This window comes from Apium graveolens, chromosome 7 (assembly GCF_009905375.1).
Source record: "Apium graveolens cultivar Ventura chromosome 7, ASM990537v1, whole genome shotgun sequence".
In the NCBI taxonomy this organism is placed as follows: domain Eukaryota; kingdom Viridiplantae; phylum Streptophyta; class Magnoliopsida; order Apiales; family Apiaceae; genus Apium; species Apium graveolens.
Genome location: NC_133653.1, coordinates 249,239,729 through 249,261,528, shown reverse-complemented (window position 1 = coordinate 249,261,528; position 21,800 = coordinate 249,239,729). Strand labels below are relative to the sequence as shown.

At 33.2% G+C, this 21,800-nt stretch overlaps 1 protein-coding gene across 1 annotated transcript; it reads left to right on the top strand.

Moving 5' to 3' along the window:
- The first annotated feature begins 328 nt into the window (after window positions 1–328).
- On the top strand, window positions 329–19,918 carry LOC141671831 (stromal processing peptidase, chloroplastic). The gene is made up of 25 exons (XM_074478217.1): window positions 329–667; window positions 1,150–1,341; window positions 2,145–2,395; window positions 3,195–3,393; window positions 4,443–4,490; window positions 4,626–4,733; window positions 4,885–5,073; window positions 5,196–5,495; window positions 8,232–8,333; window positions 9,666–9,800; window positions 10,527–10,751; window positions 11,082–11,285; window positions 11,387–11,557; window positions 11,907–12,056; window positions 12,443–12,580; window positions 12,970–13,197; window positions 13,311–13,463; window positions 13,778–13,904; window positions 14,933–15,062; window positions 16,140–16,260; window positions 16,352–16,432; window positions 16,649–16,750; window positions 17,485–17,635; window positions 18,123–18,257; window positions 19,385–19,918. Exons 1-24 carry the CDS (start codon window positions 488–490, stop codon window positions 18,203–18,205), a joined length of 3,768 nt encoding a protein of 1,255 aa, XP_074334318.1. The 5' UTR covers window positions 329–487; the 3' UTR covers window positions 18,206–18,257; window positions 19,385–19,918.
- The last annotated feature ends 1,882 nt before the right edge of the window (window positions 19,919–21,800 follow it).

Sequence of the window (21,800 nt, the reverse complement as noted above, 5' to 3'; positions counted from 1 at the left end):
TTTTCCGAATCAATCTTTTCAAATTTTCTCCCGAATCTGATAAAATTTCTGATTTCTGATCATTTAAACATCTCTAGCTCAAACCATCACAAAATAGAGTTATATTCATGACATTTGGTGATATTTTCTTTTCATTTTTATTTTATACATACTTTTAGTTGTACATGCAAGTTTGTATAATTATCATCTCTAAAATTACCAAGTATATAATTAATAATAATAATTGTATATATTTTTAATATATGATAAGATATATACCTCAAAAATTCCTAATTAGAAATAAAAAAGACCTAAAATTAAAAATGAGATCAGTTGTTTAAACCGCCACCACTCACTCTGCCATACATTTGTCTTTGGTTGAACTCTCCATTCTGTTATTTTATCATCCCCTAACTATCATCTCTCTTTGACCCAAATTGGGGCTGGCTTTCATATCATAAACCCTAGAATTATACACACGCCTATACATACAGATTGAATTGCTGCTATGCAGGCCTCATCGGCGATGCTAGGCGCAACGCCTATGGTTGCTCCGATTCAAGTCAAGCCTTTAGCTTATGTTCCGTCGACTGCGAGCGTTGTGGCGTCGAGGAATTGGCAGACCAGGAGGATTAGTTTGTCGAAAGCGAAACGGAGGCCTGTTCGAGCTCAGTTTGTCACTAATAAGGTTGAATTCATTGGTTTTTGTGGCTGTTAGTGAGTTAGTTTGTTATGTTTTTCCTAATTTTCATGCGGTGTGATAGTGTGTTCGGAGTTTTGATTATAATTGAAGTCGTGTTTCGGCCAAAATGAATTTTTAAGTTTTCGAAACTGATTTTTATGTTCAGTAATGGACCAGCTGAATTGTGTTTGTAATTAAAGTTGCAAGCTTTTGGAGGTCAAATTGTTGTAATATGTATACACGATTTCTGTTGGTTGTAGTACAGTATATTGGGATACTTCTGCGAGCGGCAAATGTAATGTTTATTGAGGATGAGTTCTTTTTCGTTAGTTTCATATTATAATGATCTATTTGAGATACAATTGATTGGATTTTAAGTTCGGAAGTGATGTGAATTGGATGTTAACTTTTATGCATTTACGTACGGAGAGCTATATGATTTTAATATACTTAGTTTTTGTTTTACTTTTGCATTTTGTTAATTGTAGAATGTGTGGAAGCAATACAGTCCAGTCCGGGTTGAATCATCAATGCAAAAAGTATCATCTGATCGATTGAGATGCTCCTCTTGCCTTCATTATGGTGTCAGGAGGAAATTTCATTTGAACAGAGCTATGCCAACAGTTTTCGTCGACAAATCTTCTTCTTATTTATCAAGGAGAGGACTTGACAATGTCCTTGTAAGTTTACTAATCCTGGTTCTTTCTCCTGTTATTTGACCCTTTCTCTTACAGTATGTCATGAAGTATTTCTCGCATGTGTTCTTGAGTTTCTATATTGGCATACCAAACGAAAGAATGTCTATAATGAGAATATGAAGTTAACCGTATTATTCATATATGTACTATAAAGCTGACCAGTGAAATACTGATATATTTGGATGCTGAATTGGCTAACTTTATATAATCAGATTTCCAAACCAAAATTCTAAAGGTTATTCGGAGGACCTCTTAATTTTTATTCAAAATTTATTTATAAATAGAAGTATTACACGTAGGTTTCCAAGTTGCCGATTGTCATTGGTGTTAAGACTTGAGCATGAAAGATGCAAGTGCAGCCCAAGGCACAGATAGGATATCTTTGTGATTCGCTAGTAGCAGATGTTGTATTTGATTTCCCTGGGCAACTTTATGCCATAAGAAACTATTTATCAACCTCTTACTTACCATGTTACAAGTGATTGATTGCTACACATTGCTTGTACTTCCAATTTTTGGCTTGGAATGTTCCACCCAATTGTGTTTCAACAGCATTTATTTTATTTCCAAATTTTCATTATTTTTATTATGTGCTACATGTTCGTAAAGGTAAACTTTTTAATAGGTCCTTAATTGCTGCTGTTTCTGTCCAGTTCTACACTTCTAATATGCCCATATTGAATATTTTTATTTGTCTGAAGGATTCTCTTCAAACCATAGTCAGTGTAGTCTCTCTTTGCTCACGGATTGTTACTAATCTTGGCATGTATCATGTATATTTTTAGGTGAAGCAAGCTCATACTCCTCACGCTGTTGTGGGTCCAGATGAGCCACATGCAGCTAGTACAACCTGGCCAGATGGCGTTTTAGAGAAACAGGATTTGGATTTATTGGATCCTCAAATAGGAAGCGGTCAAATTACGTCCTTAGAGGATTTTTTAGCTTCAGAGCTTCCGTCTCACCCGAAGTTGTATAGAGGACAATTGAATAATGGACTTCGATACCTCATTTTACCAAATAAGATTCCAGCAAATAGGTATATTACTTTGGTAGGATCCACAGAGTTTCACGTAGAAGTACTTGTATGGATGTTTAAGTGTGCCTGGATAGTTCGACCATAATTAGTACTATACCTTTTGCTTGCATTTTCTGCTTACTAAAATGGACCATGTTTGTTTAATCCGGCGATATGTAAGACAATATTAATGTATGTAATACTTATAAGTTCGAATATCATGGATGAGGGATGGAGTATATATAGTGTCCCTGCCCTGACAATTTCTGACAATTAATGTGAATAAGTTTTATCATAATTTTAAGTTGTATGTGATGCCTAGTCTTTGATTATGGTGTTCTAAGAGTTTGATGCATTTTCGCTAATTATCTGCTTTAGGGTTGGCATTGCAGCTAAAATTGCTAGCTATTTGGATCAGCTTGTCAAGTAGATATAAATATCTTAATGGACCTATTTCTTCTTTTCTTCTAAATTTTTTTTTGGTCTTCTTGTACTGCTTAAAGTACTTGTCTATTTTAGAATATCATGATGCGAGCATGCTCAAATATTTATTATTAAAGAATTTGTTTGTTTACGGTATGAAGGGAAATTTGTAATTTGTTTTTTGGTAAATTATTTACTATTTATCGTAGGGAGGGTCAGTAATTATCCAATGTATGTTAGAGAGAGAGAGAGAGAGAGAGAGAGAGAGAGACTCTAATATGTTATAGAACATTCACATGGTTAAAGAAGAGTTTTTCGTATATATATATATTTTGCAAATTAAGAAACAATGCAATCTCTCTCTCTCTCATGAATTTACATACTTCCTGAAGTATAGGTTTGAAGCACACATGGAGGTTCATGCGGGATCAATTGATGAAGAAGAAGATGAACAAGGGATAGCACATATGATTGAACACGTTGCATTTCTTGGGAGTAAAAAGCGTGAAAAGCTATTGGGTACGGGGGCACGATCTAATGCTTACACAGATTTTCATCATACCGTGTTTCATATTCATTCACCAACTCGTACAAAGGTTTGTCATACCTATATGTAAAGTTTGTATTGCAATAAACAAAATTCCATGGTAATATAAGCTATATGGTAGTGTACGTGCTCTCACTGTATAACCCACTAAGATATTTTGATTTTTTTTTTAATTTATATGTATGGAAACCGCATATATCGGGGAGCAAACAATATTTAGTTAGTCTATTCACATTGAAACATATAAAATGGAAATGCTTATTACATCTTAAATAGTATGCTAATTTAAATGCATACTGGCAAGATTGCAGAATAAAGTAACTAGAAGCAAGTAAATGATAGTGGACTGCTTTGCTCGATCAGGCCCTCCCTTTACTTTATTCTTTCTCAGTGAATAAAACCTTTTATAACTCTGTTGGCCCTTCTCATCTTTTATAACTGTCACTTGGCCTGGTTGTTTCTTTTATATGCATGTTGATGTACTATAGTCCAGAGCCAACAGAAAGTCTGAGCATCAGTAAATAAACTCGTCAGCCTAATTCCTATGTAACCTCAAATTCCAAAAAAGGTCCAACATGATAAAGATAACCCCCATCACCCCCCCCAAAAAAAAAGAGAGAAGTAGATTTAACTATCAATATGAAACAACTCAGAACCAAATATCTACTCAAGAAAGTAGAGATCGGTTGTATTATCATCATAGATTTCGTAGAAGTTGGTACATCCTTTTTTGTACGTGAAGACATGCCATACTCAACAGTTCATGTGGTGCTATGAGATTTGCCATTGTTGACATTTGTTTCGATAGTAATATTATTACTGGGCTATCTTATTCAGGTAGAAATCGGTACACATTTTAGTGACCCCTGTTTGATTATGCTTGTAGGAATTAGGATACAAATTTACTTATTTATAGAGGGAAACTATTTATATCATCCTTGACCTTTGTACTGCTTTGTTGTATCCCTAATCTAATTTTCTAAAATTATATAGTTATTTAGTATTACTTGTTTGTCGTATTATCACAATTTACATTGCTTGATATTACCATCTGTTCACCTTGTTTGCAAAACTAACACTTAATTGATTTTTTTGTAGGACTCTGATGGAGATTTACTTCCGGTTGTTCTGGATGCATTAAGTGAGGTATGAGTGATCAAATGCCTGATCATTGAGTGGCTGCACTTACAAATATATTTTATATGCTCTCTGCTTCAATTTCCTGAATTTAGTGTTAGGTTTATGCTACTTATTAAAATTGTGATCTTGTGATATATACAGATAGCTTTTCACCCCAATTTTCTTGCTTCCCGAGTAGAAAAAGAAAGGCGAGCTATATTATCAGAACTGCAGATGATGAATACCATCGAGTATCGTGTTGATTGCCAGGTGCATGCAGCTAGCAATCCTACTTAAGTCCTTTTTATCTTATAAATAAATATGCATATATTAATTATTCAGGACTGATTCACATTATTTTCAGTTTTTCCTATTTCTGTACGTCAGACTAACTGATTTTTTCCCTGGTTTCCAATTTTAGTTGCTCCAACATTTGCATTCTGAAAACAAGTTGAGCAAAAGATTTCCAATCGGATTAGAAGAGCAAATTAAGAAGTGGGATGCAGATAAAATAAGGAAATTCCATGAGCGATGGTACTTTCCAGCAAATGCAACCTTATATATCGTGGGAGACGTTGATAACATTTCAAAAACAATAGGTCATATTGAAGTATGTCATGACGAGCTTTGCTCATTTCTGGGGTTTTTTGTGTTTTAACAGTGTTTGGAACTTTATTTTATCACTTCTGGCTCCATTCTATTGGTGTGACGTTTATCATAAATGCTCTGCAGGCTGTCTTTGGGCAGACAGGAATAGAAAATGAGACTATTACAGCACCTACTCCCAGTGCATTTGGTGCAATGGCTAATTTTCTCGTTCCTAAGCTGACAGTAGGGTTGGGAGGTAATTTATCTCAAGATAGGTCATCTCTATCCACTGACCACTCAAAAATGATTAGGAAGGAGAGACATGCAGTTCGCCCTCCTGTCGAGCATAACTGGTCTCTTCCTGGGGTTGGTGAATATGTGAAATCTCCTCAAATATTTCAGCATGAGTTGCTTCAGAATTTCTCAGTTAATATGTTCTGCAAGGTATGAATAGTAAATGGTGACCTATATATAGAAATGGTTTCAAGTCATATTTTTTTGAAGCATATTTGTAATACTCGGAATATTCAAAATTCACATAGAAGTTATTTAGAAAATGAGTGCAAGTAATCCACATAAAACTTGACCCATGTATTGTCCCCAGCAGTCCTATTTTTGTTGGTCTACAACAAATTACAACTGTCGCACGTGTAAGTGTCCTGCAAATAATTCATATTTTGTAAACAGTATATACAGCTGAAAATCATTGTGAATTGATCCTAGATAACATGTTCAGTAAATTTAAGTCTCATAGTTACTTTGACTGAATGTTTAACAAGTGAGAGTGTGCACTTTATGTAGGCAAGTCAAGGACTTGATTGTTATCACGATTTGTTGCATAGCTAGGGAAAGTTGATTCAGAGTGTTGAGTGTTATATATAGTTATCAATCTTTATTGTGTTCCTACTATGTGTTGTTCAAACAAGTGTATTGGTGTCTTATAGTATTATTGTCTCTGTAACACTGATCAGCCAGCTCAATAATTGCAGGGATTCGAAATTCGTCTGTTTTTTTTTAATATTAAGCTTCCTAAATCAATAGAAAATCTCCACATACCGTCTTCCTATTAACCAAAAGGATAGGGGTAGGAAATAGGGGGTACTGCATTATGTATTTGTTCCTTAATTGACACATTAGGTTTCTTAAATGATCTAATCCAGTGAGTTAACCTTATCTATGGTTTCGAGTTTCAGTACCTTGAAAACGAAATGTGGGTGGATTTATATGTAAGGGCTGAATTTTTCAAAAATATTTTACCACTCAACTGTCCAAATTTGTTAAATAAGTTGTTGATGCACGCATCCTACTTTAGGAGTTTCAACAGCTTAAACACATCACCATAAATTGCCTCATAGATGAAGGCTTCTTTAAACCAAGATTGTTCTGCCTCTGTTTATCCTATCATTAATTTCTTATAAGTTTACAAGGAATTATATATGTTTTGTAAAGGCGTAGCAGCTAATATAGCCATTTTTCACCCTGTAAAGTTCAATCTTAGTGTTGCAATGGTCTTTCAGTTACTTAAAATGCTTACCATCTTTATAGGTAGGGAAGTATATCTTTAAATACCTAGAATCTGCTTCGTTCATATACTGGTCTCTCAGCTGTTATGTTGCAAACCATCTCCAACTGTCCTGGAGGGTTACCTTGTTTCTTAGTTTCTAGAATGGAGCTGGAAGGTTTGGTGTTGGTCTCTGCAGCAGCCACCATTAGCTCTCTGTTCTAAGGTGCTACCCATTAGCTCTTCCCATAGTGGTTTAGTATCATAAGTTTTCCCTGAATTCTGGTGACATTCTTTGCTCTCTGTTCTTGGTTGGGTGCAGAAACTTCATCTTATGGTTGGATTGGATTTAATTAACACTGAAGTAAACATTGGTTCATAGGGGGCCTTTGGAATGTTGTTGTTATGGGAATCAAATTGGGTACCATAGTTATAGTAAGGCATGCAATATCTAGTTAACAGTAATGCATCGACCCTTCTAATCAAAAGAATTCTCCGAGCAAACACCTGTAAGTGGAAATGAGATTCTGATTTACATTAATTGGATCCTTTAACCTTGAACCAAATGCCCCCTTAGACTTGTAAAAATGAGCTTGAATATGTTATTCACCATGAACTGGAGCCTTGGAATTCGCAAGGACAAAATGCAGAACTGGAGGAGAATCAAATCTTTCAAAAGTCATAGCACAGTGGCTTGGATAAGAGAGAATACTTGGGAAACTGAAGATAGCTACAAATATTGAGAATCAATTTGTTATCAGATTTTAAATGATGTACGGAAATCAAATTTTTACTAGATTAATGCATTCAAAAGTATAAATCAAGTCAATAGGTAAGAGGTGATTTTATCAGGTAAAGTCGTTCCTAGTATTCATGTTTTAAATGAACAAAATAGGCGTGTAAATGAAGAGTCTAGTGTTTTGAATTAATGTAGATATGTTTATAGATAACTTAATGGAAATTTATCTGAATAAAGAGGTTTCCATAGCCCCAGTAGCTAGCATTTATTTCTGGTAATCGTTTCATTAGACATCTGTCGTGAGTTGCACCTGTTTGAGTTGGATTCATTTTATTGATTCCAATCCAGTAAAAGATAGCCAGCCACCTGTTTAAGTTGAATTCTGTTGATTAAATCGAATCCCGTAGCAGACTTAATAGAGCTTCTGATAGAATTTGTTATCAGTTTTGTACACCGTTACCAACTTGCTTACCTATGCCTTCTATTTGATTACTTTTTATTTCTTGTGACTAAAAGAGTAGATGAGAATGTGCATCAGTGTATAGAAGTAAAGAGGGATAAATTTGAAAAAGATTGATCAAGAGAACTGGGTTTAGAAGTATATTGTAGAAGCTTGGGTCAGAACTTAGAATCCTAATGTCCTGGTACAAAACTGTCATGTTATCCCATGAATCTACGTCTCCGGATATTTCTTTTCGAGGGCAGGGGTGGGGTTGATGGGTTGGTTATTGAAAGAAAAAAGAGATTAAAATTTTGTACTTCCTGCATGCGACTTGATATATTTCACGTCTTTAATGTGCTTTAAAAAACCACATTACGAAATTTTGTAACTGGAAAACCTAATCTATACCCAGACGTCTGTTTATACTTTGTATTGCAGGTAATTATGCGTCGGTGGTCATTAGTTTTTAACTTTTTAGTATATTCATTTTTAATGCAGATTCCTGTTAAGAAAGTACGAACATATGGAGACTTGCGAAATGTTTTGATGAAGAGAATATTTCTTTCTGCTCTGCATTTCAGGATTAATACTCGATACAAGGTGAACTTTTGTAAAATTTCACTTAAGCATATGTCGTGAAGGTTTGACTATTTAAAGCTTTTCATAGTCATGAGTTATGTATACCTGGAAAATTATAAGCAGTATCATAGTGGCCTAAAATGTTCAGGCACACAACTGTGTGGTTCAAGCATGTAAGGCTGGTCTATTTTCGTTAAGCTTTTACTTGCTTTTCCACATATACATATGCATACACATACAAGCAAACACATGATTCATGAAAGTGAAAGTCACTCGTCAGTATGTATTAATTAGTAACAGTCGTCCATTTATAATGATCATGTTTCCAATATTGTTCCGCGTTCAGTTAATATGGTATATTTTAGCTCAATTTTGTTATTTTATTTAAACAGTAATGCGAATTTTTTTGTAATAACCATCTCATTTGATGTGATTAACAAAACATGGTTTTTAAATTCATGGACAATATAAATGAGATGGAGGAGTTTGAATTTTGAAAAAGATTACTCAAGTTTATTAAATAAAACACTTGCATCAATATTAATTTTGTTGACAGTTTTTATATATTATTTTTAAATTTCAAATAGAAAAATATAATATACAGTAGTAAGTATCCGCTAGGTCATGACATAGGGTTGCATGATATTCAAGTGTCTGTTTGCTATCAGCTAGGTCATGGATTGAACCTTAAACTAGCCTTTAATGAATAAAAGGGGTAAGACTGAAATTTGTTGGTTCTGACACTGTGGATTCTTGTAGACTATTCAATAAATTCTTATAAATTAATATTCCCACTGTCAAATAGGATTCTGTAACCAGTCAATATATACCAATTGACTAACTAACTGCTTGTATTGGGCTCTTCTTTTCATATTTGAACTAAAGTAAGAAGAATTGAATTTGCAAGAATTTAGTAAAGATATTGCAACTCGAATTAAAGACCTTCTTATTCAGAAGAAATAACATGCATCCTTACATAATAGTATTATAGTACTATAAAAATTCATCCACTGAAGTAATATACTGTGATTGAATTTGATGAAACGACCCTGTACCAAGAAAGGTTTCTTGCCAAATTAATAGGCTTCAAAGTTTACCGTTCGGCTTTAATAATTAATAATTGATAAGACTGTTCGGTCAATTTTCGTCAACAAGCTCACAGTTCTGAAGGAAGTACAAACTATAGATGATAAGTATATTTTCTCATATTTTTAACCTATAACTGCTTGAAAAGGTCATTATATTTTGCGTTTGTTTTCTATTTGCTTCTACATTCATAATATGTGGCCTTTTTAATACTGAGTTATAAATGTTTATATGATTACTTTTGTCTAACTCAAAATATTTTGGCAGAGCTCAAATCCTTCATTCACCTCCATCGAGTTGGATCATAGTGACTCTGGGAGGGAAGGTTGCACCGTGACCACTCTTACAGTAACTGCAGAACCCAGAAATTGGCAAAATGCTATTAAAGTTGCCGTGCAGGAGGTTTGTGCATAAGTTTCACTCTACTGTCTGTAGTGACTGCCAATATTAATCATTAATCAACTAAAATGTTGCATTTAGTTTTATAAAAATTAAATTAAATTGCATAACATCAACTGCTTGTGCTTTAAACGTATTTTAATATCTGTACATGTAACAGAAAGGAACTTTTGCTTCCCTAATCTTACTACCTTGCAACCTTTTCCTTTTCCTTTTTCTTTCTTTTTTTAAAAAAAAAATATTTTCCCCTTTTTTATTGAAAATATTTTCCCCTTTTTTATTGGAAAAAGTGATCCAGTAGTAAGATGTTTGAGATTTTAGTTATCTATACTATATTATAATAGACGAAACATTAAAAATTTGGTAGTCGGTTGGTCTGAAATTACTTAATTACCCTTCCTAATTTTTAGGACCTATTTATTTGAAACCTATTTTAATCCTAAATTACCCTTTACAACTAAAACATGTTATCTTTTCCAAAAATATCACGGGAAATTCTATTTAATAAAATAAAATATTACAATTACTAATAACTAACTAATTAAAATTTTCAACTAAAACTTTTTTTTTTAATTTTAAATAATAAATTTACTATTTTTTTTCAAAATAAGGCGGGTAATTATATTTAATTTTAGTTTAAATTAAGTTAAAAAATAATGTAAAATAAAAAGCATTTCGTGCATCGCACGGGATATAACCTAGTATAACTAATATTTGTCATTACATTAGGTCCGGAGGCTTAAGGAGTTTGGTGTCACAAAAGGAGAATTAGCTCGATACATGGATGCTTTGTTAAAAGACAGTGAACAGTTAGCAGCTATGATTGACAATGTATCATCTTTGGATAATTTGGACTTTGTTATGGAGAGTGATGCACTCGGTCATACCATCATGGATCAGATGCAAAGTCATGAGAGTTTACTCGCTGTTGCTGGGACAGTAACTCTTGAAGAAGTAATGCTCATTCTACCCTGCCAACGATATTCTTGCTTTTCATGAGGCATTTGTGCTTACTGTGATATATGTATTAAACTGAATGTCTGTATTATGTCTTGATTTATTTATTGGTTGTCCATTGTTTTTCTCTTATTAATTGGATTTACACACTGTTTCCTGTTTTAACCTTATTGATGTGACAGTAAAGTATTATTGCTTAAATGATAAGATGCCACCACTGGCGGATATCTGGTGGGAATATGCCCACATGAGTGGTATATCTGGGCTGTAAATTTACTGACATACACTATCGTCATATAAAACCACATGTCTTGTGTTCTATGGCAGGTCAACTCAATTGGTGCCAAAGTGTTGGAATACATCTCTGATTTTGGGAAACCATCTGCACCCATTCCTGCTGCAGTTGTTGCCTGTGTGCCTAAAAAAGTACATGTTGAGGGAATAGGTGAATCCGAGTTTAGAATAACACCAACGGAGATAATATCTGCGGCCAAAGAAGGTCTAGAAGAACCAATAGAGCCAGAGCCGGAGGTGACCTTCCTTAAGCTTTTGCTTTATTGCTTAAAATTTCGTCATGTGATATTTAATTTGGAATCCACAACTCTGTTTATCTTATGTATCAACATGTGCAGCTTGAAGTGCCAAAAGAATTGATAACCTCTAAGCAGCTTGATGAACTAAGGTTGCAACGTGAACCTAGCTTTATTTCAGTAAGTCAAGATGTGAGTTCCTCCAAAGTCTATGACAAAGAAACTGGAATCACTCAGCGGCGTCTTTCTAATGGAATCCCAGTAAATTACAAGGTATATCCTTAGGACATCTATTACGTTACTTGCAAACTTAATTATGGTGTCTGTCAAATGTAGTTTGTGTTACTAGCTAGTTGTCTGGATAGTTACATTCAGGTAATAATCTTATTTTCTGCATTTAGGAGTTGCAGTGCCAGCTCTTTATTCTGCATAGCTTTATTTACTTGGTTGACTTTGGTAAATGGCACAAAAAATGAATTGCTGAACTATTTATAAGTGTTTAATCTGATGGAATAATCCTTTCTATATAAGACCACAGGTTTTGAGGGGCACATGTTGGTTTTTAGTAGTTTATGCAGCTTTTTACCTACTGAGCCTACTTTGGTGTTCTTTTGCATGAAAGATAACAAGTAATGAGGCAAAAGGAGGAGTCATGCGTCTCATAGTTGGTGGTGGACGAGCAGCTGAAACTCTGGAGGCAAAGGGAGCTGTGGTTTTGGGAGTTCGAACTCTTAGCGAGGGTGGCCGTGTCGGAAATTTTTCAAGAGAGCAGGTAGTTCATTTTTATCGTTTTGTTGATATCTTTATTCAATATTAGTTATAGCTGTGTGATCTTGTTTCACATCTTGTCTCTGTACAATCTCTTCAAATAAAGATTGCTTTATTTATTTTTGGTCCCTGTTTCAGTTTATATAATAGTTTGCTTTACGTCTTCATCCAGCTTTATTTCAGGCGATAAGATATGCGTGCACACCTATTATTGAGCAAATATTCCCTGGTTTTACTGCATTTAATATGTACACAGCAGTTGGTCATAGTTTTTACTATTCTTCTGCACTGATGATCTTAATTTTATTCTCTATGAATATCCTGGCTTCTTCATTTTCAATATATTGCTTTCCAATATCTTTTTTTTGATAGTCATGAGTTTATTTTTAGGTTGAACTTTTCTGTGTGAATCACCTTGTTAATTGTTCACTTGAGTCAACCGAAGAATTTATCTGTATGGAGTTTCGTTTCACTTTAAGAGATGACGGGATGCGTGCGGCTTTCCAGTTGCTTCACATGGTACTCGAGGTAAATTAACTTGGCAAGGGTATTTATAAATCTTACCCTTCCCACATTATTAGTATTAGAGTGCATCTCTTTGTGGTGCATTGACATAGTATAATTATTATATCTTTGAAGTAGAGTTTTAATTGTGCTCAAGTTTCAAAAATATACGGGTAGCTGGGATTTGTCGGTGTTGGTGAGTAGACAGTCCGCAAAACTTTAGTGAAATAGTACTCCCTTGTAGCATTATGAAGTGGGCAACTAGTCTATTCTTTTCCCTTTTGTTTTTTACGGGCTTGGTGCACCTATGTTGAATCGTAGCCAAGATGTACTTGGTAACACTCCTTTTGCATATATTTTATGAGTAAAGTCTTCAGGATTCATACAAATATAATACCTGTTGTCAATTGCAGCATAGTGTGTGGCTTGATGAAGCATTTGATAGGGCAAGACAGTTATACCTATCCTATTACCGTTCTATACCAAAAAGCCTAGAACGCTCAACGGCTCACAAGCTCATGCAAGCAATGCTGAATGGAGATGAACGGTTTGTGGAACCCACACCACAATCATTACAGAATTTAACATTGCAATGCGTGAAAGATGCAGTGATGAGCCAATTTGTTAGTGATAATATGGAGGTGCGGTCTCCTATTCCCTTATGTTTATCATGTTTATCAATTTGTTTTGTGTTTGGTTTTATTTTGTATCCTTAACCTAGTTCTTCTAATCATCTCTTCTTTTATTTCATTAGGTGAGTATTGTTGGGGACTTTTCGGAGGAGGATATCGAGTCCTGTATTCTTGATTATCTTGGCACAATTACAGCAACTACTGGATCTGAAAGGGCGCAAAGATATCACCCAATCATCTTTCAACAGTGTCCACCCAGTTTGCATTTTCAACAGGTGCGGATCAATGCCATTGTAAATCATCACTTATTATTTTTGCATACCATTAGTATTTTAAACATTACAGAGCTTGCTTAGGCACAAATGGGGCACCCAAGCACCTAAGCTGTCTAGGTGGTCTTCTTTTGTTTAAATTCTGTTATATAAAACATGCAAAGATGCAGTATATCTTAAAATTTCAAATCTTAGCACGCCGTCTGATTTGTGAATGAAGGAATTAAATTATATTTCATTATCCATATACTGATACTGAATCAATTTCGATGTTTGAAACTTCTTTCAGCCTCATTATATCTATTTTTTCAATGCAGGTATTCTTAAATGATACTGATGAGAGAGCATGCGCGTATATTGCTGGCCCTGCACCGAACCGCTGGGGATTTTCATGCCTCGGTGAAGATCTATTTGAAGGCTTACGGGATGCTTTTTCCTACGACGGTATACACCTGTGTCATATTGTGATTAAGATTAGGCCTGCACATTTTGTTCCTTTTGCTGCAACTATATCTTGTAGCAGTTCTCTGAACAGTAGACGTGCCTATGTAGAATTTAATGTGTAGCACACTAGTTACTACCACCTTGCCTGCCTATGTTGCGTTTAAGGTCATTCACATTCTTATTTTATAATTTCGTAAATGATGTGGCTTGCTATAGAATTTATAAATATTTTAAAAATCATTTGTATGTTATAATTTATTCATAGATTTTAACTTTAAGTTTAAATTTGGAAATTGCTATTTTCTTTTATTGTCATGTATTGTTTAAATATTTTAATTTAAAGTCTGCTAATTATATATATATATATGTATATGTATATATACATATTTTAGCATAACTTATGATATTTTTTGCTTTAAAATAGTGACAAAAATATCGATTTAATTCTGAAGTAAATCCCTTGTTCTTTTTAATAAAAAAAATGTACATGTATGCAAGTTAATATTAAGTGGGAAAATATGTATTTTTCAAATTATTTCAATCATATGCCAAGTAGTATATTCATGTGACATGTTTATGATAACTAAATGTGCTTATGTATAATGTTTTTATGCTTCAATGAAGTGACAATAAAATTCATATTAAATATATGTATAGTATTAAATAATCAATAGTGATGAGAGTTTTGTAAGTACACATTGATTTTTTAAGTAAATTTATAAGATGAAATAATATATATTACTACTAAAATTAGGATAAGTTTTAACATTATAAAAGCAATATAGATAAATAAAATTTGTTATAAATGTTATTTATTATTATCATTATCTAAACAAGAAAGAGGGATCAGGGATGTTCTAAGGAAGGAAGTTAATCGAATTGATACTGGAGGGGAACTTGGACACACTGACAATTACATGTTTATTTAGCTTAGAAGAGAAATTAATCAGTTCAACTGAAAGAACACGGTATATTGACTAGTGTTGAATGCAGCTGCACTTCTAATTCCTAATCTTATATTTTTACAGGTGAAATATCAGTAAAAGAGTCTCTTGTAGAGGTTCAAGATGTTAAGAAGAATCTGCAGAAAAGGTTACACAGTCACCCATTATTCTTTGCCATTACACTGGGACTTTTGGCAGAAATAATTAATTCGAGGTAATATTGTCTATAGCACTATAGTTAGCATTTAGTCTAGTGAATTGTTTATACATTTTTTAAACCTAAAAGTTGGCTTAGTATTGTTTTGCATGTGCTTTGATTTTAATTCAGTAACTTTCAACGCCGCAACAGTTAAACAGTACCTTATGTTACAAACTTGCAGTTTATAATCAAATTTTGGTTGCTAAAAAAAGCACCTGAGTTTTGATATGCATGTTATATCGAATAGAGAGATGGTAGAACTCTTATTTCTGTGAATATGTCAGCGCTAGCTAAGTTATTATAGTTCTACCTATAACCTAATATAAGTAAATTTTCAAGGAAGAATTTGAAAGAATGTAGACGAGATGAGACTTGAGTGAACCTTGCATGAGAAGTTAGAATTCATTTATTTCCACCTAATTTCTTAACCTGCACCCCAATTTTCACATCCTGCTTGAATACATTTATTTTTATTTACTAACTACCTTACTAGTCTTGCAAGAATATATTGGCCATGTATGAATTATTTGAACTTTTGCATTGGCTGACACTTCTGTTGAGAAACACACATTTAATGTGAATCGGATATTTCTATGTGCTCCTCGCCTGTGTCTACAGATGTGAGCCAGAAAACCACTCATGATTTCAGAGTTGATTCCTTACAAGCATTTTTTGATTGTATTAGTACGAGCAATGCACATTATTTTGGCATATGCTTCAATTCTATATAGTGTGCGGATATTAAATATCTCAAACAAATCGAGTAAAGGATGTCTTGATCTATGGAGTAGCATGATGTCTTTATTCGAGCATAGTTGCATTTAGTTTGATTCAGTACACATAATTAATTTTCTGGTTTCTCTTCATTAACATATAGCTGGATTTTCCCATTTGTTCTTGCCCTTGCAATATTTATCATGCCCTTGCAGTATTTTACTTGGCTGTCCATGGGTTTTTTTCCCGTTGATTAGCCGTTTTGTCGTATTATAACAGGAAGTTGTTAGGCTTTCATCAGGATCTGAGCTTTAACTACCAATTATTCTGTACTTTGTAAATTAGCTAAGACTAAATTGTTGATTGCTTTCATTGTAGGCTTTTTACTACAGTCAGGGATTCTCTTGGATTGACTTATGATGTATCCTTCGAACTAAACCTGTTCGATAGGCTGAACCTTGGGTGGTATGTGATCTCAGTAACGTCAACACCGGCAAAGGTTTGTGGATGTTCTTGCATAATTGCTTGATTTTAAGATGTTTGTTACTTGTATGCACCCTCACTAGCTTCTTGTTACGACCTACATATAGGTCCATAAAGCAGTTGATGCTTGCAAGAATGTCCTAAGAGGCTTGCATAGTAGCAAGGTTGTCCAAAGAGAATTAGACCGGGTCAGTAAAATTATTGGTTAATAAAACTTGATAATTGTTTGATGTATTTCGAAAAGGTTGCTCTCTATTGCAACATTACTGTATATATTGGTGTAAGTTGACATCTCATATTGTACTTCAAAGATTAGCAGAAAATAGAAATTATTTTGCAGTCAATTGTTACCATGATGCAGTTCTTGACTAGTATATGAAAATATACAATTTTGACATTGCTAGGCGAAGCGGACACTGCTGATGAGACATGAGGCTGAAAGCAAGTCAAATGCTTATTGGCTTGGACTCTTAGCACACTTGCAAGCAACCTCTGTGCCAAGGAAGGTGAGTTGGAAATTAATAAATGCTGTCTTATTTTTTGCGGCTTCCATTAATTTAAACAGTTGTCATATCAGCTAACGTGTGCACTTCAGTGGCATCTATGCTCTTTATTTAAAACAGAAAGCCCTTGTAGTGGCAGGGGGACTGTATGTTACCAGACTTTGTTATTGTCTATTTTAAAAAAAATATATATATTATATTACTTCATCCTCTTTGAATTATAAACCTCACCTGCTGAGTAACTTATCCGAAGATTCTGTAGAATAAGGCTGATTACGCATATACCTCGACTATTTTAATCATAACCCTATTATCTTTCACTTTGTTTGTAGTTCCTTTTTTTAAATTTATTTACCCCTATCAGTTCAGTCTTTTGTTCTTTATTCTTTTATTTTTATTGTTCATTTGAATCATTCTACAGCTCTTAACTACTAATATATATAATTATATCCCTTCTAACAACTTACAAATATAATGTTAGCCATTTAGCTTTATATGATTACAAGTATGATAATGCACAATTTATGTTCACTTCTATTAATTTATTCACTTAATTTATTTACAATTGTAAGCATATCCCCCATTTTAAATTATTTTTTTCCTAGGATTTGCAATGAAAAAGAAAATTTTAAGTTCAGGTCTGTTCAACGGTACCATATTTGGTTTCGTTCTCTTAATTTATTATTTATATTTACAACAGCTAAAACATATTAACTATGTTATGTTTTTTGATTCAGGACATATCCTGCATTAAGGATCTTACCATGCTCTATGAGGCTGCGACAATTGGTGATATATACCTCGCATATGAGCAGTTAAAAATAGATGATGACTCCTTGTTCTCATGCATTGGAGTTGCCGGGACTCAGGCGGGGGAAGAAATACTAGGTAAAGACATTTTGTGTTTCTATTGCTTTTAGTACTCTTCAAGTAAAACTAATAAAATAGGAAAGAGAAGTGGAAATGATATCTAAGACACTATAAAAGATCTATCAAGAGTATATTACTTGGTAGTTTATTCAGAAATTACAAACAAATTTGGTCCAGAGTTCGAAATGAATCATTTCCAAATTCTTCAGGTGTATAGGATACACTTAAAACACATAAGCTATCACAAGTGGATGCTATAGTGACTTGTAGCAATATGTTCAAGCACAGAAAATACAAATATATATGTAGTCTAAATTCGCTACAAACCATATTAAACTATAAATTCTAGAAACTTGCACATTCATTGAGAATGCAAGTAAAATATATCATGCAAGACATAATACATATGCAATTCATCGGTTTACTGTAGTTACACTAACATTTAATATATTATATATGCTGATCTAGTTATTATTGACATGTTCCCTTGTTTTTGATTGGTTAGACGAGGTAGAGCCTGTTGAGCACTTTCATGGTGTCATTCCAGTGGGCCGTGGTTCATCAACAATGACACGACCAACATTCTAACATTACATGATCATGTCTATTCTCCCTACTGTGCGGACATATTGAGCATGCGGTATGTCTCTTCATATCGCAAAATTTACAAGTTTTCAACTTTACGAATCCAAGTTTTGGTACTTTCAGCAAAAGTTGATGGTTCTCTCTCTATATAATATAGTATATGAATTGACATCGAATAAAATGTCAAAAAAGGCTTATTTTTCTGGCTTACTTTCTTTTGTATTGATTATTGCTTGATCATGGTGGTAAAAAAATTTAACCCATCCTTTTTAATTACCTAAACGGAACCTGGGAAGAGGTTTGGGCTTAATATCTGTCTCTTTTTATGTGTTTCTAGTCGATTCTATTTCTCCAAATATTGCATTCTGCATTAGAACTACTTTGGACATCTTTGTGATACTAATTTTTAGTTAGTAATAATTTTGAGAAATTTATTACGTTATTAATATTCAAAGTTTCATAAATTAGTCTGAGAAGGAAATAAGTTGCACAAGGAAAATAGAGTTTTTCTTTTCATTTCTCTGGTTGGTAATCCATTAATCAATCACCGAGTACTTGATTCATAAGAAACTTCTTTATGTTTCTAGAACTAGGTTTTCTTCTCTTGTAGATCATCTCATCTTAGGCTCCGTTTTTTCCTGGAAAACATTTTCTTCCATATTTCCGGTGTTTGTTTGGACTCTGGTATTTTCCAGGAAAATATATTTTCTGTGACTGTTTAACTTTCTGGAAGCGGATTCTCCCGTGTCTGTTTGGTCTTTTAGGAAAATAAAATAAAATATTTTCCGTGAGATGAAAATTCCTTCAGGAAAAGTGATGAATTTCTCAAAAAATGACTTGCCCTTTTAGAACAGGAAAACAATTTCCAAAATGAACATTTCCCACCATTTTCATTATAGCAAAATAGCGGCAAAGTTTTTCTGGAAAGTTATTTTTTTCGAAAAAATATCGAGAAAAGTTTTGAATTTTTTTTCCAATATATTCCATACAACTATTTTCTGTGGAAAACATTTTTCAGAATCAAGTTATTTTCAGACAACCAAGCGGAGCCTATTAAAGTAAAATATTGGTATGTGGAAAAAGAATGACTGTTCATTATCTGCAGACGGGAAATATTGTTTTATTAGTTTAAGTTAAAACCATTTGCAGACCCAGTTTAAAAAAAATCTCTGTACCTACCAGTGTCAGGTACCTGTAGCTTGACAATACACTTTGATGTACGCCTCCTCGGAATCTTGTACATGATATGCAACAAAACAATAGCTCAGAGTTTAGTGTGAATGGTTACATAGAGAAATACTGGCAATTTCTAGAGGTCTGCTAAAGAAATTCAGGAGAATTTTGGTCGTTAAATTTGTTTGCAGTAGTTCGAGCAGAGCAAGCTTATAAGCAGTTCTCCAAAGGCAGTTGAGTTGTCAGAGGTTTGGTAACATTAACTTTGTGTTACAGCTGGTTGAACAGTCTCATACATTATCTTTAGAATCAAGAATGTGCACACCTTATAGTTTCATTAAATATAGTTGCATAATAAGTTGTCTGCTTAGCAGGTTACTAAGTTTAGTTAAATAGCCAATTTTCTGTTGTAGTAGCAAAAGTAAGTCTGTCTCATTTGTGATGTAAAAAAAATGTTGTAACATTATTAGAAATCTTAGAATTGTATAAAATAATACATATAATGTTTTCTTCATATAATGCAGGAATAATTTTTTGTTCTTATTTGGTCTAATTTTTTTCAAAGTTTTGTTAATTATTGGTGTTTATTATGTTGTGAGTTTTTCTATTATTGATAGCTAAACTTATATGGCGTGTGTTTTTTGGTATAAAAAAACTTCAAGGAAAAATGCTAGGGAAACCAAAAAAATGCCATGTCTCTTGTATAATTGATTGTAAAAAAATGAAACCTTTTATTTACATCAACCGTAACCCAGTTAAAACTATTCATTTTACTATGTCATCACTGTGAGAGATTTTTTTTATTCTGAAACATTTGTAGGTTTTCTAGTATTTACTCAAATGTTAAAGATGTTATTCATCCGCGGTATCATGAAACACTTATACTCTTACAGTAATTTTGATTCGAATGGGCAACATCACATCATATGTGTTTAATACATTTTGTTACATAATTTTAATTTTCCATGGCAAAGGTGGTGCTAAATCTGGAGTCAATTTCTCTGATTTCGCAACTTGTAAAATGCTTTTAATTAATATTCTACTGAAAATTATTAAATCATCAAAAGTGAAAGAACATATCAACTTGCACAAAAAGAGGGTTATTAATTTGATATAATAAGAGATGTAACCTTTCAAATTAGGACCAATGTATACACCGATCCTCATTCCTGCCAGTAAGACCCACGGTTCGTGCTCCAAGCCTCCAACCCTTGAATATGGCCCAAAGTATCTGAATTTACTCTATATGAATATTAAATTTTCAAAATATATATAGCCTTGAACATCACTAATTAACTCTTTAAACATCTTCCTAAGTCAAAAAAAATAAAGAGCATGATTCAAAATTAAACTCCAAAATATTCTTAGAGGCTTTTTAAAACTCTGAAAACTTTTTTTTTTCTCACTTTAAAAGCAACTAAGAGCAATTATTAACTTTTAACCTATATTTTATTAATAAAATTTTTATGTTCACCAATTATTGTACAGCTTTTGGTCATAATGGAATTGATTATTAATAAATTATGAATAAAGAGCTAATATAAAAAATATTGTTGGATAATGTACTAAATTTGACACATTGATCGATGTACTAACTTTGTTAGAGCCAATTTTTTAATACTCCCTCCGTGATGTCCTTTTTGAAAAAAAAATTGTCCTAAATTACCTGTCCATCTGTTGTTTCAATACAAATTTAATGGGTAATTTTCAAATAGTAATGCTACGTAACCCAAAATTCATATCAAAATAGTTACAAAGTGATGTGGCATGACACGTGTTTAAATATAATTCGTGGGTACATATGAATGCACGCGGGGTCCCATATTATTAATAGGAAAATTACCATTTGTAAAGTATTTGGGAACAATTTTTGTAACAATATTTGGGGCCTCTAGTATTTTCCTTTTCCAAAACTATCCCTATATTTGTTGTTCCCAGAATTTGACTTTTTAAAATTTAGTTCAATTCTCATTTTTCAATACATTAAATAAGGGTATTTGGTGGAAAGTCTTATTCAACTAACATTTTTCTTAATATGCATAATTTTTTCAAAAGGGATGACGGAGGGAGTATTATTTTTCAAAAATGAGTCAGAAGTTTGTTAGAGATGCTTTTCGGGCACTGAAGATCCTTTTTCACGGAAATGTTATTTTGAGGGAGGGTTTTTTTATTTCCAGGGTAACAAATCATGAAATGACTAAATTACCCTTGTATTAAATTTTTTTCTAAAGAGTTTTTATTGTGCATGCAGGGGCGGTTTTGTCTTTTCACTCCTCTTTTGATCTAAAAATAAGAAAATCTCTCTAGACATAATATTTTCCTTTTTTTATATCAAAGATAACGTAAATTGTAAGACATCAAAAAATAAAATGGTTAACTTATTCAGCTTCAAAAATTGTGCTTTTATTGTATTAAGGAAGAAAAT